We start from the raw sequence: 20,082 nt of genomic DNA, 5'->3' as shown, positions 1-20,082 counted from the left end.
TGACTACTGCTGTTTTTATTGCCCAAGACATCTTAATTTCTCTTGTTCTTCTTGCTTTGTATTTCATAACAAAACAGTTTGCTGCTTGTTCTGCTCATAATGTGATGTATATGACTTTTTGAATGAAGAATACATGAATTTGTGATTTGAATGACTATGCATTGAATATTGTTAAGGTGGCGAACATTGAAAATTTTTGCTCAGCTATATTTGAGCATTAGGAAGTTTGAACAACAGAATCCTATTTTGCCAAGAGTATATTGTTGTTAGCCACCGAGTTTGCTGTACTGGTAAGTTTGTAAGTAGTATTATGTGGGAGATTTTAAAAGGCACAAAAGACCTAATTCATAAAGAAAGTCAAAGAGAGGGCAGCTCTTAACTACCCTTTTTGCTTTGAAAAACTACTTGTATGTCATCCCTCATGCCCCCACACTTACCCCCCCCCCAAATCAAAGCTTGAAGATGGCTTAGGAGTTGATAAAGACTTCACCAAGCATAATTACGCTTTTCTGCTTTAATAATTGCCTTTCAGAAACTTGAGGTTTTCATGTGTGTTCCAATTTAATAGAAGAAAAAGGGAAACCAGACCCAAATTAAGTAATTCTGGAAAAGAGAATGTTAAAAGAAATAGAAATAGAAGCTGTTAATTTTGCAACTATTTAACCTTGTTTCCAGTATGTTATATCTTTAAATTAATGCTTTGTCATGTTTTGCTTTCATTTCAGGATCCCTACAAATCTTTCGGTCTGCCATCTATTGGCAGATTGTCTCAGTACCAAGAACCACTATGTGTGTCCAATGTAAGTGACTTAGGCTCTGATTTTCCCAGGTGCTTAGTCCCTCTGACAATCAGGACCTTAGTTTTTATCAGTTGTTAAAATTAATTTATGGAGTTAATACTGTTGTTGGTACTAATTTTAAAAAGATATAAAAATATCGTGCTAGCCATATGGGATTATAAAGATATAAAGTTTGGTTGGGTTTTGGAATATTTATATTTTCTTTTCCATAGTTTAATCCTTTCAAACAAATCTCCACATGAAAGTATGATGTAGAGCAAACAGCATAATCAGATGTTGAATTAACTCTTTAGCTGCTAAGTACTGAATATCCCATAGAGAAGCTGGATTACTATTGTTCAAATTTTCAGCCTTTAAAAAGCAAATATAGTTTTACACTAGAAGAAAAGTGTTTATTACACATTTTGATACCTAGTCTAACTATTCCCAATGATTGCTTAAGAAACAGTTTTCTGCTGCATGAAAAGAACAGGGATGTCTTCTTTCTGTATAATCAAAGTAATAAGTAATAAATCCACCATGTCAGCTGGTGGAAGAATAAGACACTACCATCTGTGAATATGATTATTCAGTGTGATTACTTGCATGGAAAATAGTGAAAGATTATAGGAGGAATCCTAAATTTGGAGATGTTATTGGATATATGATTTATTTCACTTCTTAAATTGTTTTTGCCCATATGCTTTCTAAAGGGACCTGACCCTTTCTGTGCTTTAAGGCTTCATGCTGTGTTCAAAGCCTGAAAGCAGAAGAAAAAATTGTAAAGATTTAACAGGCATTATGTGACGTTAAATAGAAGATAAGAAAACAAGTATCATGGGATGTAGCTAAACATTTTTTTTAATGAAACAGAGTGTATTAAATAAGAATTTATAATGATTACTCTAGTGGTTGTTAGACAATTTTGCCATGTTGTAATAGCTAACAGGGTGTCAAACATTTTGCCCTTGCAAGTTTTTGCAATTTGCAATTTTCCAAACGTGAGACCTGTTGAAAGTACAAGTGATAATGGACAAACTATACCCCCTACAGTCTTTGTCCCACCAAATCTTTCTTCAATTAATGTTGCAGCAGGAGTTTTATGTAATAACATTTGCGCTTGTGAGCCATCCATAGAAAGAAAAAACAATTAAAATGCCTTAAATGTTCTGCTTACTGCTGTTATTTGCTTGTGTGAATGTTGCATGTCAGCTAAATGGACCACGGAACAGATAAAGTGATTGGGTGCAGGAGAGTGCACACCAAGCTTTGTCTATCATTATTGCTGGGAGCAATCAAATTGATGCCAGCAGGACAGTAGACGTGTTGACAGCTGTAATTATGTATCTCCATGGTGATCACTTTTGGCCTGTCATGGAGGCCCACAAGTCCCCTCCCTTGCAAGTATTTAATCAGATTGGGCTGTCACTTGTCAGGTAGACAGGGAGGGCTGGGATTTGTGCTTAGGGGGAGAGGTGAATTGAAAATGAAGGGTGGGAGATGGCTGATAGCTTCACGTGGCCCGTCGTGGTACCGAAGAAAGAAATTTTAATTATTCTGGATGCTTCAGAGAAATGGTTTGAGGATCTCATACAGAGTAGCTTGGCTGTTTTCTTTCTGTTTACTCTCGTTGGCTTATTAAAAATAGCTGTTCTATTTTTATTTCACAAACCATATATTTGGTCTGTTCTTCTGTGGCAGCAAAAAATGTGCAACACTGGAGATTAATTTGTCTTCTGAGGATGTCACATAATTAAGAATAAAATTGATTTGACCGAAGAAGTTGAATATTCTACTGATGCTATTAGTATTTCAGCATTTCTTTTATAAATTCCTGTTTTCAAAAGGTAATAAGTTGTCAATTCTCTCTGAACTGAAATTTGGCATGGAAGGTATCAGGAGTGACATCTTACAAATATTATTTAAATGTGGCTGTTTTTCAAATTTAAATAAGGTAAGGGTATGTGAATAAGTGGACAGAAAGTAGAAAGGGGACTAGAAAAGTTAGGAAGATGGGGCCTTACGGAAATGTTTTTTTCTGTGGTCTAAGAATTCTAGATCGGGTTTGTTTTTATTTTATTTATAATATATAAAAACTCTTTTGAAATTTACCAGTTGCAATTTCAGAATATGAGTTTTAGGGCTAGCAAGTACAAGGTACCTACAAAGAAATCATCAGTATCATCAAGATTGTGACAACAGAAACTTGTTACTCTTTTTTCACCTTGTAACAAGATGTGCTGCAGTTGGCATTAAGATTTGAAGAGTTCCAAAGCCGCTCTTCTCTAATGTGAATAACAATCCTTTCTTTAAAGGTTCCTATGTCGACAATCTGTGGGAGTAAGGCTCCCAACTCAGCCCAACAGAATTGGGCTAATGGGGCTTATGCTGGAGCTCTGAAAATAGTTGTGGAGTTAACACTTTGAAGTTGGGGCTGGAGTTTGGGCTCTGAAGCCTGAGGAGGGGAAGTAAATCTTTCTCTCTCTTAGATCCCAGTATTGCAATGAACTACGTATGGGTGTAACCCTGGTTGTTTAATTTAGTGGTATTCCATGCTGGCAACATGGTCTGCCAGCGCACTGTTTAGGTTTTCCTAGTACACTTAAGATTTAGTATAGTAATACACAATGGCACCTCAGTACTATACCACTGAAACTGTTTGGCCTATGAAAGGATCTTGAATTATATACTTCTTGTAATATTTTTTAAATGCTGAGAAAAGGAAAAACTTTTAAGTACACGTAATAGTAATAAGCATTACTCTCATCTGTCAATATAAACACACTAGAGCAAGGATCTTTGAAATAAAGATTTGTGCCACATCCAATTTTAATCGCTGTTGTGGTGTAGTTTAAATAAAAAGTATTTCCTTTCTGGCATGAGTTTGTCCTTTGTATTTCATTTTTCTGTATTTTTTATGAAGATTAAATTTTAGAGGGTATGAAAGATGTTATTATTTACAATGAGGCCCAAGGTGTATACAGTATATACAGTGGAAACATATTTTAGTGTGTTAAGCATGTAGTGGGGAGCTGGGATGTTCTAATTTATAATCCTGGTTCTCCCACTAACAGCCAGTCACAGCCAAGCATAAACAGTGGCTGCTCCCATTTATTTCAGGAGCAGTTCCATCTGCTTAAAAGGTTCAGAAAAGGTCAACAAAAATGATTAGGGATTTGGAACTGGTCCCATATGAAAAGAGATTAAAAGACTTGGGCTTTTCAGTTTAGAAAAGAGGAGACTACTAGAGAATATGATAGAGGTCTATAAAATCATGACTGGTATGGAAAAAGTGACTAAGGAAAGGTTATTTACTTATTCCCACAATGTAAGAACTAGGGGTCACCAAATGAAATTAATCGGCAGCAGGTTTAAAACAAATAAAAGGAAGTTTTTCTTCACCCAGCGCACAGTCAACCTCTGGAACTCCTTGTCAGAGGACGTTGTGAAGACCAGGACTTTAACAGGGTTCAGAAAAGAGCTAGATAGATTCATGGAGGTTAGGTCTATCAATGACTATTAGTCAGGATGGGTAGGAATGGTGTCCCTGGCCTCTCTTTGTTTGAAAATGGATGACAGCAGAGGGATCACATGATGATTACCTGTTGTGTTCCCTCCCTGTAGGGCATCTGGTATTGGCGACTGTCGGTACATAGGATACTGGACTAGATGGACCATTAGTCTGACCCAGGATGGCTGTTCTTATGTTCTTATGCTTATTTCACATCTGAATTTGTACCTTCTTTATATGTTTTCTCATTGTAAAATTGAGATAATATTTGTATACTTCACAGAGGTGTTGTAAGCATTGTTTATCTGATGTGCGTGTGGTGCTTTGGAACTGAAAAGTGTTATATAAATGCCATGTATTATTAGAATTTGTACACAGGTACAAGAGCAATCAATCACATTATATATATGTTTGTATGTGTATGTATTGTGCAGGAGAAAAAGCAATATTCTGTCTATGGGATGAGTCTTGACTGGCTGTGTGTGTGTGTGTGTGTGTGTGTGTGTGTGTGTGTGTGTGTGTGTGTGTGCGTGCGCGCGTGAATATATTCACTAAACTGTAAAATGGGGATAACAATGTCATCCTCCTCACAGTTCTGTTATAGGGCTAACTAATTGCTTATAAAACATCTTTCTTTCTTATAATGAAGGTGTCGTTGAACTGTAAATACAAATATATTAGGCATGTATTAATATTCAGTTAAAGTGTTTAACAAAGAAAATAATATTATTTCACCCATGCCACGATATAGTTCTCATTGAGGGAAGAGCTACTAGAATATCTTTTAGGTCATTTGGATAATAAACTCATCATCCTGCCCTCGTGTGGTTTCTGTAGGCAAGAGATTCTACAGTTAGTCCCTTGGTGACTGCCTAAATTAAAATATTAAGGTCTAAAAGTCATTTATGTTGACCTTTTGCTGCCTTGCTGCAATCAGATGAACTGCTGTTTATTAGAAACATTCTTTTCCACAGGTGAAGATTAAAGTGAGTTTCTAGGTCCCACTTGCCACTCCCTTTACAATGTAAAGGTATCAAAGCCCTGGTGTTTCAGCAACTTCAGTCAGATCCTTCTCTTCTTAAGATCCCTGGAATGCATTTATCAGTGTTAAATTACTTTGATTAGTAGGGTTTTTTTCAGTTCTTTAGATTTCAAAGTTCAACAGCAACAATTTAATAAATATTTATTTTCCAGAAATTGCTCATTTTTAAAGTTTTATATGGCTAACCTCAGTGCCACACTGATGAAATCAAACTGAGAGATGAAAACAAGAATCAGCAATATACTAACTGACTTGTTGGCTGGTTAACAGCAATCAGTTTCTTCAAAAGAATTTTTTGAACTTGTGCTATTTTTTTCCAATGAAAATTGTGGAATCAGAGCTTTAATTGGGGCTGTGTCCTTACAAAGCAAAGCCATGGAAAAAGCTGTGTAAACATTAAACCCCCAGAGGAACAGCAGCAACAGAAAAAAAGTGCTTTATACTCGAGAGGGTGAGGCTGAAAAGGAAAGTGTTACAGACATGAAAGCTACAGGACTAGTATTCCTATAGAGCTGATAAGCAGAGCTCCAAAGTTCCTGCTGAATGAGCCTTAGTTGTGTCCCCAGTAGAGCCCTCAGAAAGGCAATAGTGGGACACCAGGGATGTGATTACATACGTATGTAGAAAGTATGCGCTTACAAGGGGCATCTTTCATGCCAGGTGTCAGTTGGAGGAATAATTACAAACGTATTTTATTACAGTAATTAAGTCAGCGTTGATTGCATTGAGAGTACAGGTTTGGAGTTGTATAAACCACTATAAATTGATAGTTATCAAAAATTAAATCTGTTTGCTTTAGATTTTACAAGAAAAAAGTGAGTTTGACTAACAGTGTAAGTGTGCATTCATGTGTATTTTGGGTTAATTTTTCCCCCAAAGGAGAGAGTGATTCTTAAGTATTTTTCTCACAAGGGGGAAGTGGAAGGAGATTTTCTAGTACTTTGTGAAACACTATTTTACCTTCTTATAAAATGTGTAAAAGTTTCAAAGTACAAGATGTACATCTTCCGTGAGGTCAAAACTTAGTGTTTGTTCCACTGTGAAAATCTCTTTTCTCTGTCTTTTTTTTTATTTTTTATTTTTGAAGGTGCGTGTTGACAGTGGAATACAGGAAGGAAGTGATATTAGCATCTATTATGATCCTATGATCTCAAAAGTGAGTTGATTTTTATATGTTCTAATATATATACATACTAGCGGAGTTACCCGTCATTGCTCGGGGAAGTGAAGGAACACAATTTAGAAAAACAGTAGTCCATAATAATTTTTTGAATGGTAGAAAAGTTGCACTGAGTTCTATAGGGATTAAAAAAATATATAAAAAAAGTATAAAACAACCAATTTTACATGTTATCATCAAAAACTTTATTGTAAACTATATTTTTTGTTTCATTATTCTTAACAAATATGTACAAATTTTTTCCGCTTCCAAGTCTTGAACACACAACATAGAGTTGTCCATGTGAAAAGCAAGATGTCTGCAAATCAATTCCAACTACTTTAAGTGACTTTCCTTGCGCTTTGTCAGTATACGTTGTTGAAATATAAGTTGACAGATGATATAACTGAGTTGAGGAGTCTGAAGAGAGGGAAGGGGAAGGGCGCAGCACGCCTGCCGCCGGCGCCCAAGCCTACCCTCCGCTTCCTTGTCCCTCTGCCGGCTTTAGTGAGTGACTGGCCCCGCCGCTTCCCCTGGAAAACCGCTTCCCCTAGGAAGCCGCTTCTCCCCACACTGCCAAGTTCTGTGCAGCCCCAGGGAGAGGCGTCGGTCTCTCATCTCTTCCCTCCCACAGTCCCTTAAAACCTTTTCCTCGATGACAGGTTATCTCTCCACCGGCCTTAGTGAGCAAATGTCCCTGCGGCTTCCCCTGGGAAGCCACTTCTCCCCGCACTGCCAAGCTTCGTGCAACCCTGGAGAGAGGCGTCGGTCTCTCATCTCTTCCCTCCCACAGTACCTTAAAACCTTCTCCTGGATAATAGGTTATCCCATGCAAAGTTTGGTTGCAGTAGTTCTTATAGTGTCCAAGTTATTAGCACACAAACATTCTCCTTTATATATTAGATGTATATTTAAAAAATACTAGTTTTTAGATATAACATTTTTAAATGTAGAGATGTTTTTAGTAATGAATCAATATTTCAGAGCTGCTAGATGTACTATGGATAAAGGAAACATGAACAAGATAAGAGGCTATATTGAAAACAAAGCTTAATATGGAAGAAAATGTACTAATATGTCTGATCTCACAGAAATTAATTTACAATTTTCCTTCCTTTTTTTGTTCTTGCTGTGTTTTCTGATTCCTACAAGCATTTTAGTTTAAGAAATTCTGAATTAAAATACAAGAAAACAAAATCTTAAGAAATGTGGAAATTAAAAAACAAGAATTAGCAACCTTTAATCAAAACATTTTTTTTGTGGCTCCAAGAAGAACAGGGAGCCAGATAATGACATGCTTAAATCATGCCAGAGGGCTGAGAGGCCTGTATTGTTTTGGGGAAGGGCTCTAGTAGACAGATAGTGATTTGTGCCAAATGTTTCTGTTAATGGAAAACTTATACATATGATCTGTGAAGGTTTTTTTAGTAACATAATTTAGAAAAAAATCTTGAATTTCTATAGCTAACATAAATACCTTTGTTTTTAGCTAATTACATATGGGTCTGATAGAACTGAAGCATTGCAAAGAATGGAAGAAGCTCTGGACAATTATGTAATTCGAGGTAACTACAGAAATTTGGGTTCCTATGGTGGTAGGCTGGCATCTATTTCAAGAAAACAGCTTGAAAATGTAGTAATTAGCAAATTGAGTAAAGTTCCTGCTTATTAAGTGCAAATTAAACCAAGAAAAGCTTGTGTTAATTAATCTGAGAAGATACATCAAATCTAAAGAGACTTCATTTTTTCCTGCAGCATTTTTAGTTGAAACTCTAATTAGTTAAATAATTTAATTAAATGACTTTCAAAAACCGATAAGAGCTCTTGCAAACTCATGGTAGATCCTGCATTTATTCTTCATTTGTCCTGTGAAATTAAAAGGCAAGTATTTTGTAAGAAGTAATCATTCATAGTACTTTAGTATATTTATTGTATTGCTATAATACCCAGGCTCACCAACAGAGGGTGGAAAATGGGGCAGTTTCTCCGGTAACCATTTATTCAAAAGGGCCCAAGGCTCCCCCTACTGCAGGAATGTTGGTGGTGGCCAGAACCCCAGGTCCTTTAAATCTCACCAGAGAGCTGCACGGTGCGCTCTTGGTGGCTCTGAGGGCTGGATGCCTCAGCACTGATCCTTCTGGGAGCATGGAACTTTCTGCGTCCCCCTCCCCCACACCTTGCCTAGCTGCCTGGCGGCCCCCCGATAGTTCTACAAGCCTGTGTGATGTGGCTTTTTCACTCTAAGGGGTGTTGTTAGCACTGTGGCAATGCTGTATCATATGCTGTCACGTTACTGGATCTTGAGGGGAGCAGCCAGATCACTGCTGCACCCATAGGTCGGGGTGTTGGCCCCAGAAAATGGTATAAAAGGGGGCCATGTGGGGTGCTGAATAGAAGCTTATTATCTGATAATCCTATGTAAGCTATTTATGTGGTTGTATAATGTCTGTGTGTTTAGTTAGGAATCTGTAGTCTGTGTGGATACTGAATATTTCTTTGCATGTGGTTGAGCATTGGGCAGAGCCCGGGCCTGTGGACATGCTAATTAGCGAGGCTCTGTGGGACAATGGCACTCAATGGGCTAAGGACACACCTAAAGCATGAGGGCGGACACCTAAGAGCTGCCAGCAGAGAGAGGCTGAGGACCAGGTGATCTCCTGCAGCCAAGAAGAGGCCAGGAAGGAGGTATAAAGAGGCCATGTGGTCGACACCATCTTGGTTCTCAGCTCAGCACTTCATCCCAGAGGCAGCAATGCAGGGATCGAAGAGCCGGAAAGACCTGTGAACCCATCCTGATCCTAGGATGTGCAACAAGAACTTTTAAACCAGCAGCTGTGACATCTCTGCTAGAGCCTGCATCGAGAACTGGGAGATTCGGTGCATGTGTAACGTACTATTCCTTTAGCGACCTTACTCTCATGCTTTTCTTTATTGTAATAATAAACCTTGCTAAAGGCCCAGCGTGATTTGTGGGTAAGGTCCAGAGGGTAAATTGACCAGGGATCTGTGGCTGGTTTCTCGGAAGCGGACAGAACTTGTTCAGGGTAGGTGGGATTGGGTGGTAGGACCCCCCACCTGTGTATGAGGCCCGGGGCCATCTGGGGCACGGATATTGCTGGTGTGTCGGAGGGGTTTTGCTCGTGAGGCTTCAGGCAGGCTGCTGAAGTGCTCTGTGGGACTGGTTTGTGGCCTGTGTGGAGAGGTCGCCAGTCTGGGGGCTGTAAGGAGCCCCGGATTTGAACAATTCGCCCTGAGCGGACGCCCTCGGCTGTGCCCAGACACGGCCCGGTCCGTCACATATGTGTTTGGACAATATTTAGAACTCTAGGTGCTGGCAGTATCTGTTTTAGCTGTCTTTCCTAGCCCAACTCTTTATGGAACATGGATGATTCTCCCATGATAGATCTTGACTCTTTCTCCCCCCTCCCCCTCTAATATCTGGAGAAGGTCTTTATTTTTCCTCTGAACTCAAAGGAGAACACTGGAAGAAATGCTGTGTTGGAGAGAATTTTGTTCCACTTTCCAACCTCTGAAGACCCCCGGGGAGGCAATGTAGGGCTATCAAGGCTTAGGTTACCTCTTTGGGGGTGTGGTGGAGAAGGTGTTCTTCATTCCCTTCCAACCTGAGGTCCAGGGATAAAGGAGTAATAGCTGGAAGATATATATTTTTCATCTCATCTCTCCTGGTATCTGAACAGGATAGCACCAGGAGTTGCGAGGTGTGGGGCTGGGATTATACAGATCTTCTCTCAGCCAAGTAGCAGAGAGTTAGAGAAGTGGAAATGCCTGGCTCATCACCTAGGCAATGCTAGGTGTATGGCTGTAGACTGTGAGCCAGGGTTTACTGCTTTCAGTAGTATATGAAGGGTGCATCTACACTGCACCTGTAGCTCAAAATAAGATGCGTATCTTATTTTGAGTATATTTCAAAATAGACAGCTATTCTGACCAGTCCCTTAATCCTTGTGGAACGAGGTTTACCAGGACATCAGAATAGCAAGCCTGTTATTTGGATTGCATTTCAAAATAACAAGCATGCTGTTAGGACACGGAAAATGTCTAGGTGTACCCTAAGAGATTGGGAGAAAGTATTTACTAACTTAAAAAAGAATTGTCTCAATGAAAAACATGAACTGCATTTATATGGCAGATTCGGGGCTATAACATGCTACTGATTTGAAAAAAGAGTTTTCTGAAACAAATGATACAATATGGCCTTTTCTATTTGATACATTCGTATCATGTTTGGACAAGCTGGAAAATAATAATGTAAAATGTGGGTTACTGCCTCGACAGATTTTAAATACCTTTTATTAAAAAAGCAAAGAGAATGGCAACATTGCAATTTGAAACATGTTTGCATTTGTATATTTTGTTGTACTCTTTGCAATAATTGATAATTAATATAGGTTTAATCTACAATCTTATGTTCTCCCCCTTTATTCTGCAGTAGTTATTATACAGTCTTATTCATATCACAGTCTCTTCTAACTTCCTGCACATTTGAAGTAGAAAGAGAAAATTGTTTTCCATGCATAGAGATGGAAAGGATCAAGTTTCCTTAAGCACAAAAAGGAAGCTTACAAAAAGTGGAAACTTGGACAAATGACCAGGGAGGGGTTTAAATGTATAGCTCGAGAATGCCGGGGGGTTATCAGGAAGGCGAAAGCGCAAATGGAATTGCGACTGGCTAAGAATGTGAAGGATAACAAGAAAGGTTTCTACAGGCATGGTAACAAGAAGAAGCTGATCAGAGAGGGTGTGCGGCCCCTACTGGATGAAGGAGGTAACCTAGTGACAGATGATGTGGGGAAAGCTGAAGTACTCAATGCTTTCTTTGCCTCTATATTCATGGACAAGGTGGGCTCCCGGACTAATGCGCTAAGTGACGCAAGAGGGGATGAAGATGAACAGCCCTTGTTGGGTAAAGAACAGGTTAGGAACTATTTAGAAAAGCTAAATGTACACAAATCCATGGGTCCGGACTTAATGCATCCGAGGGTACTGAGGGAGCTGGCAAATGTCATTGAGGAGACTTTGGCCATTATCTTTGAAAAGTCATGGAGATCGGGAGAAATCCTGGATGACTGGAAAAAGGCAAATGTAGTGCCCATCTTCAAAAAAGGGAAGAAGGATGATCCAGGGAAGAATAGGCCGGTCAGTCTTACCTCGGTTCCTGGAAAAATCATGGAAGGGATCCTTAAGGAATCCATTTTGAGGCACTTGGATGAGAGGAAAGTGATTAGGAATAGTCAGCGTGGATTCACAAAGGGCAAGTCGTGCCTGACCAATCTGATTAGCTTCTATGATGAGGTAACTGGCTCTGTGGACGTGGGAAAGTCAGTGGATGTGATATACCTTGACTTTAGCAAGGCTTTTGATACGGTCTCCCACAATATTCTTGGCAGCAAGTTAAGGGAATGTGGATTGGATAAATGGACGGTAAGATGGATAGAAAGATGGTTAGAAGGCCGGGCCCAGCGTGTAGTGATCAACGGCTCAATGTCAGGATGGCGGTCGGTTTCTAGCGGAGTGCCCCAAGGTTCGGTTCTAAGACTGGTTTTGTTCAATATCTTTATTAATGACCTGGATGAGGGGATGGATTGCACCCTCAGCAAGTTTGCGGATGACACTAAGCTGGGGGGAGAGGTAGATATGCTTGAGGCCAGAGATAGGGTCCAGAATGACTTAGACAAATTGGAGGATTGACCACAAGAAATCTGATGAGGTTCAACAAGGACAAGTGCAGAGTCCTGCACTTGGGACAGAAGAATCCCAAGCATAGTTACAAGCTGGGGACCAACCAGTGAAGTAGTAGTTCTGCAGAAAAGGACCTGGGGATTACAGTGGATGAGAAGCTGGATATGAGTCAACAGTGTGCCCTTGTAGCCAAGAAGGCTAATAGCATATTAGGTTGCATTAAGAGGAGCATTGCCAGCAGATGCAGAGATGTCATTATTCCCCTTTATTCGGCTTTGGTGAGGCCACATCTGGAGTATTGTGTCCAGTTCTGGGCCCCCCCACTACAAAAGGGATGTGGACATATTGGAGAGGGTCCAGCGGAGGGCAACCAAAATGATTAGGGGGCTGGAGCATATGACTTATGAGGAGAGGCTGAGGGAGTTGGGTCTGTTTAGTCTGTAGAAGTGAAGAATGAGGGGGGATTTTATAGCAGCCTTCAACTTCCTGAAGGGAGGTTCCAAAGAGGATGGATAGAGGCTGTTCTCAGTAGTGACAGATGGCAGAACAAGGAGCAGTGGTCTCAAGTTGTGGTGGGAGAGGTCCAGGTTGGATATTAGGAAAAACTATTTCACCAGGAGGGTAGTGAAGTACTAGAATGGGTTACCTACGGAAGTAGTGGAGTCTCCATCCCTAACTGTGTTTAAGTCTCGGCTTGACAAAGCCCTGGCCGGGTTGATTTAGTTGGGATTGGTCCTGCCTAGAACAGGGGGCTGGACTTGATGACCTTCTGAGGTCTCTTCCAGCTCTTTGGTTCTATGATTCTATGATGATTCTGTATTTATATGAACTAAGCACAATAAAATTTTTAAGTCTCAGGTTTGGAAATTATAAGAATGAGTATATTTCAGCTGTGCTCAGATATTAAGAGACAAGAGTAGCATTTTTATGATTTATACAGGAAAAGGGGACTATAAATTAAAATTAACCAAAGAGCGGAAAAGTCTCACTTGTTTCCTCATTGTAGGAAGGAAATAGAATTTATTTTAGTTTTGAGATTGTCTAGTTCCGAAGGGTACTGGATGGTTTGACATGGCATTTGAAAGTATTGTATTTGTGGTAGTTGGGTTAAACCGCATATGCATGGATGAACTTTGGGTTTGTCTACATAGTGCTGCAGCGTGCTCTCTAGGGAGTATGATTTGTAGAGTGCTGTAATGTGTTATGTTCTAAGTTGTCGTAGGACATACCCCATGGGAATGGGGTAGGTTTAGGGGATAAAATAAAGAAAGAACAAGCTAAAAATCACCTAGAAAAGTTAGATGTCTGCAAGTCACCAGGGCCTGATGAAATGCATCCCAGAATACTCAAGGAGTTGACAGAGGAGGTATCCGAGCCTTTAGCTATCATCTTTGAAAAATCATGAAAGACAGGAGAGATTCCAGAAGACTGGAAAAGGGCAAATATAGTGCCCCATCTATGAAAAGGGAAATAAGAACAACCCAGGAAGCTACAGACCAGTCAGTTTAACTTCTGTGCCGGGAAGGATAATGGAGCAAGTAATTAATGAATTCATCTGCAAACACCTGGAAGGTAACAAGGTAATAGGTAACAGCCAGCATGGATTTGTAAAGAACAAATTATGTTAGACCAATTTGATAACTTTCTTTGATAGGATAACAAGTCTTGTGGATAAGGGAGAAGCAGTGGATGTGTATATTTAGACTAGTAAGGCATTTGATACGGTCTTGCATGATATTCTAATTGATAAACTCGGCAAGTAAAACTTAGATGGGGTACTGTAAAGAGGGTGCATAACTGGCTGGATAACCATTCTCAGAGAGTAGTTATTAACAGTTCACAATCCTGCTGGAAGAGCATAAGATGTGGGGTTCTGCAGGAGTCTGTTTTGGGACCAGTTCTGCTCAATATCTTCATCAATGATTTAGCTGATGGCATAGACAGTACACTTATTAGGTTTACAGATGATACGAAGCTGGGAGGGGTTGCAAGTGCTTTGGAGGATAGGGTCGTAATTCAAAATGATCTGGACAAATTAAAGAAATGGTCTGAGGTAAACAGGATGAAGTTTAATACAGACAAATGCAAAGTACTCCACTTAGGAATGAACAATCCGTTTCACACATACAGAATGGGAAGTGACTAGGAAGGAGAACTGCAGAAAGGGATTTAGGGTCATAGTAGACCACAAGGTAAATATGAGTCAACAGTGTGATGCTGTTGCACATAAAACAAACATGATTCTGGGATGCATTAAGAGGAGTGTTGTGAGCAAGACACGCGAAGTCATTCTTTTGCTCTACTCTGTGCTGATTAGGCCTCAGTTGGAGTATGGTGTCCAGTTCCGGGCACCACATTTCAAGAAAGATGTGGAGAAATTGGAGACGGTTCAGAGAAGAGCAACAAGAATGATTAAAGGTCTAGAGAACATGAGCTATAAAGGAAGACTGAAAGAATTGGGCTTGTTTAGTTTGGAAAGGGGACATGATAGTGGTTTTCAGGTATCTAAAAGGGTGTCACAAGGAGGAGGGAGAAAAATATGTTTTCTTTGGCCTCTGAAGATAGGACAAAAAGAAATGGGCTTAAACTTCAGCAAGAGAGGTTTAGGTTGGACATTAGGAAAAACTTCTTAACTGTCAGGATGGTTAAATACTGGAATAAGTTTCCATGGGAGGTTGTGGAATCTCCATTTTTTGAGATATTTAAGAGCAGGTTAAATAGACATCTATCAGGGATTGTCTAGATGGTACTGAGTCCTGCCATGAGGGTAGGGGACTGGACTCAATGACTTCTCGAAGTCCCTTCCAGTTTAAGGGTTCTATGTTTCTATGATTGTCTGTGTGGACCCTCCTGGTATAAACTAATGCAATCTTGTTTCAAACATAAATACATTAATGTACTGCTATGTCCTTTTTAGTTCTTTGAGTAGTATCCCTATGGACATCAGTGATGCCTACTGTAAGTGGTACAATAAAAAATATGTTCTGTATAGGGAAACAATTTCTTTTTTCACCCTCTTCCAAACTCCATTGTCATGGATGTGGTAATCCATGGGGTTGTTAGCATCAAATGAGATCTACCCCCTGTGAAAGTGATTGGAAATGATTGGACCTCTTTGGGAGGAAAGCAAATTCCTTGGCTATGCTAGTTACAAATAGCTAATCATCAAACCTTAATAATAAATATGACCTGAATATTATATGAAATGTAAGAGTTTTATTGATCAACTTCCAGAGTTACAGCATGTCCCTAAAGCAGTCCATTCAGCTATTAAAGATCTTCCCTTTAAAGGCACTAATCTCTTTGTGGAGAAGATGGATGGCTTTCTCCAGGCCCTTGAAAATTCCACTCTTTGTTTATTAGCAATCTGTACACCCAACATAGTGCTTTTATGAACCTCACAGAAAAAAAATCTAGGTTCCTCAGAAGTAAACCATCAGTTCACATCTTTCCACACTGCAACCATCCACTTTCAAGTACCGATTTTGATGTGTTGATAGAACTGTGCTAGATTTGACCAGCATCTCCAGTCCTGTTTGGTTATTGTCTTGCTATGTTCCGCAGAACCTGAGCATGCATAGTATCAGACTGATGGATTTTGGAAATTGTTCACAAAGTGTATTCCATTTACTTTACTTCCTTCTCCTGTTCACAACACTTTCTCTATCCCTTTTCAGGGACCCTTCTCGCGAGACTTTACTAAGACAAGAAATAGATCACCTCCCCCAGTTAGGAGTAGTAGAACTAGTACCTCAATATCTACAAGGCAAAGCTTTTTACTCTTGTAATTTCCTAATATCCAAGAGGAAGAGAGTTTGGAGACTCATACTAGATATATAGCACTCAAGAAGTTTGTTATAGTTCAAAAATTTGAGATGGTCACTTTAGCAAGAAAATGGGAGAAGTGGGTTGTGTCCATGAAAGCTCATGATATTATCTATATTTTTGTTAGTTTCTTAGATGATTCAGGACCATTCGTAATTTTTTCAGTTATAGATTAACATAGTTACCCTTCTGGGACTCTAGCAATAATTATTCCAGCATTGGAACATGGAGATGGGTTTTCAGCTCATCATCTTCAGGATACCTGTTCCATGAGATTTACCCTAGGACAAGAACATTGACAATACAAAGTACTCTACAGAGTTCCAGGAGTGTTTTCTGGGGTTATCTCAATAGTGTCTGCTCATTTATGTTCCATGGAGATCATGATTAATCTCTACCTGGACAATTGTTTCCTCAGAGCCCACTCCTTCAGACTTGCTGGGTTACCAAAACCAAGATAAACTTGTTCATGCAACTGAACCTGTTAATCAATGCCCAGAAATTAACCCTGACTTCAGTGCAGTGCCTGGAATTCATAAGAGCCATCCTAAACTCATTACAGGCCAGAGAATTCCTATCTCAGCTCAGGTTCCTCATTTTGCCCACGCTCATGAACACTGTTCAAAACAGCTCCCAAATATCAGTCAGATATATTAACTCTGAAGGTGCATGGCAGTGAGAATAGCAGTGGTATAACATACTTAACTTCACCTATGATGTTTCCAAATGTAGTTCAGTTCAGCTTCCAGACCAAACAGAGACAGGCTACATAAGCCAGTCACTGTCCACCAAGATAAAGATATTCCTGGATTAGTGAAGAGAATGGGCAAATGTTTGCAAAGGGATCCCCTGTTCTTGTTTTGATCACCGATGTATTTCTCATACAATGAGATGCCTGTCTAAAGGACTTTAAAACACAAGGCAAGCAGTCATCCATGGTGATGTTCTTTCACATCAGCCTTCTCAAGCTCAGGACATTCAGGAATGCCTGCTCCCATTTCCTCGTGCAGATTAAGGAAACCTACATGAGAGTCCTAACAGATAACATACCATATATGTACTTCCAAAATAGACAAGGAGGAGCCCGTTCACTATCCCTCCATGCAGAAGCAGTAAGGCTTTGGAACTAGTGCATCTCCCATGACATAGTATTGGTGTCTTACATTCCATGCACACACAACTTAATATCAGATAGTCTGTCACAAGTTCCCACAAGGGATGTGAATGGGCAACCAACCAGTTAACTGACACTCAGGAGCAGCCCAAAATGCTGTGGGATCCTGCTTAATTGGTTAACTGGTTAAATGGGATTTTACATCTCTAGTTACTCTACTATCACAAATAGGAGAGAAACCCAGGAGTATTCCATGACCTATTCAGATCCTGGGGGACTCCCATCACAGAACTGTTCATTATTCACCTGAGCAAGAAATGTCTATGCCACTGATCCAGAGCTGGGATGAGGTAACTTTTTCTGTGTGATGCTCTTCTTCCCTGGATGAGAATTTTCTCTGTGCTTTTTCTCCATTTTCCCTACTACTGAAAACCCAATTGAAAATAAAAAGCAAAGGAGCACATATCACGATGATTGCTCCCTCTTTGCTGAGACAGACTTGATACCCTTACAACTCATGATGTGCACACTAATCTGTCACCAATCTACTCCATACTTTCTCTTGTAGTGCAAAGGTTACATTCTGCATCCAAACCTGAGGAATCTTAACCTAAAGGCTTAGCTCCTTTGTGATTCCAATGCATAGAAAGCCAGTGCTTGAAAGAGGTACAGAGATATTACAGCAATCACAAAGTCCTCAAGTGCCCTATTTACTTGGAAAAATGGGTGCGCTTCCCAAGAAATCTCTCTGTCATCTGTGATTCTTCTAAAGACCCTAAAATATATACTGACTCTGAAAAAGTTGGGACTATCTCTGTTTTCTAAGGATCCATCTAGCATCTATAACAGCTTTTCACTGACAAGTAGAAGGATACCTTGTGCTATCACACCCATCCACTGATTCCTTAGGGTCATTGTAAACCGTTTTTCCAAAGCCCTAACTTCCCGTCCCTACATGGGATATTGAAAGACCTGAGCAGACCTCTCTTTAAACCCTATAACCACTTGTTCCTTATACAGGGGGTCCCCGACTTGTGACATGACCCATTCCTGGGGAAGCGTCGCAAGTTGGGAGCGTCATAACTTGAGCCCTCATTTATTTATGATAGGCATTGTGCGCTGAAGATGTAAGTCGGGGATTTTCATCCCCTTCTGCATTTACAAAAATGGTTGTAAGTGCAGAGGTCGGAACTCGGGCTATCACATGTCGGGGGCCTCCTGTATACCTGGCAGTGAAAACAACCTTCTTGGCAGCAATGTCTCCTTTAGACTAGGAGAATAGTGGTTCTGATGGCACATACCTCTCCATAGTATTATTTTTGGGACAAGATTATAACTCAGGCTACACCCAAAACTCAGCGCTATGATAACCTCTCTTTGCCACTTGAAAGAAGTGATTCACCATCTGACTTTTTACCCACAGCCTCACCATGACAACAGAGAAGCTATATGACATGCACTGGATAACAGAAGAACTGTGGCTTTTTACCTGGATAGAATAAATTTTTTCAGGAAGTCCCCAATGGTTTTTCCTCTTTATTGCAGAAAGATCCAAGGGTTTAGCAATTTTAGCCCAGAGACCTTCCAAGTGAGTCTTGCTTTATATCAGACATTGTTATCAAGTTTGTAATTGATCCCTCTAGTTGCCATTCATGCACACTTCAGAAGGACTGTATTCTCATCCATTGCATTCCTCTGTCCCTTGCATCCCTCTGTCCCTATCTCACAGATCTATAGAGGAGAGATAGGGTCATCAGTCCACACTTTGGCAGAACACTGCAATTGCTGGGGACTCCACCTCTATGGTACTTTCATTTGTAACAGAACTAACCCTGAAGACCTGATGGTCCAAAAGGGGTACTGCTCAGGAGTCACCTACAATGGAGCACCTACGGGAACACTACTCCAAGGAGTTGTTTTTCTGGCTCGTCAAGATGTGTGTCCTTATGGGTTCTCCACAACCCATCCTCCTCCCCTCTGTTTCATAGTTCTTATCAATGTCTTTGTGGTAGAGAAAGAACTGAGGGGGATAGCTGTGCACAATTGCTAGTCTTCTGCAGTTCTCCAATCAGCAGTACAAGGATGCAAGTGCACCCATAGCAAAGCACCTGTAGGAACATCTTGAAGAACCATTGTTACTTCACATGGTAATTATTTTGTCATTGGGTCGTTAGATTGTAATATGTTAGTTCTCTACCACTTACAACCTTTTACTTCTCACTGCTTTACTGTATAAACAAGCCGTCTGGAGATAAATCTTGGTCCAAATGCTGTCAATAGAAAAAAAACTCCCAGCGACTTCAGATGGGACTGGTATTTGGCCTACTGTAGCAAATTGTTTATTCTCTCATACTGTGTTCAGAAAATTATTTTAAAGTAAAACAACAAAAATGTAGTACTTGGGGTTTTTGGATGATTTGATTACTTCACTTTATATTAATGATGCATAATGTTATAAATGACAGAATGTAATGCTCATGTGAGTCGGTGTTTAGTGTGAACCAATATAGCACAGCATGGTGTCATGATAGTGAACAATAAATTTAGGGTTTAAATGGAAATCAGGTATGTTTGCATTCAGTACTTACTGTTCACATAGCTAGTGCATAATCTGAAATGGAACCACTAGGCAGAAATAAAGGATATACTATAAAGCAAGTGGTATGTATTAGCTGCTGAAAATCCTTGTTTGCAAGTCTACCCAAATCATCTTCAGTAGCGTTGCAAAGATTTAATAGACTCAAACTGATTTTTTTAACCTACATGTATATCTGTTGTGACAGACCCTGCCCCATGCCTTATTAAATTGACTTATGAATATAAATATGCATAACTCAGAGATGCTTTGGACAAAATACCTCATGTAACTTATTGATTTTAATGTTACAGTCTTCTGCATCTGTATGTCTTATTTTGGTGCATGTAGCATTCTTGTATGTAAAGTTAGAAATA

At 39.9% G+C, this 20,082-nt stretch overlaps 1 protein-coding gene across 3 annotated transcripts in view; it reads left to right on the top strand.

Annotated features, from left to right (window-relative positions):
* PCCA (propionyl-CoA carboxylase subunit alpha) overlaps positions 1-20,082 on the top strand; it is a 475,238-nt gene that overhangs the window by 211,233 nt on the left and 243,923 nt on the right. For all 3 annotated transcript variants that reach the window (XM_075918750.2, XM_075918752.2, XM_075918751.2), the window contains 3 exons: positions 726-800; positions 6,420-6,488; positions 7,981-8,056. In XM_075918750.2, the coding sequence (XP_075774865.2) occupies positions 726-800; positions 6,420-6,488; positions 7,981-8,056 (220 nt within the window). The remainder of the gene's footprint in view (positions 1-725; positions 801-6,419; positions 6,489-7,980; positions 8,057-20,082) is intronic.

This window comes from Pelodiscus sinensis, chromosome 1 (assembly GCF_052426305.1).
Source record: "Pelodiscus sinensis isolate ZL-2025 chromosome 1, ASM5242630v1, whole genome shotgun sequence".
Taxonomy (NCBI): Eukaryota; Metazoa; Chordata; order Testudines; family Trionychidae; genus Pelodiscus; species Pelodiscus sinensis.
Note: the sequence above shows the minus strand (reverse complement) of the source record. Positions and strands in the feature narration are given on the sequence as shown.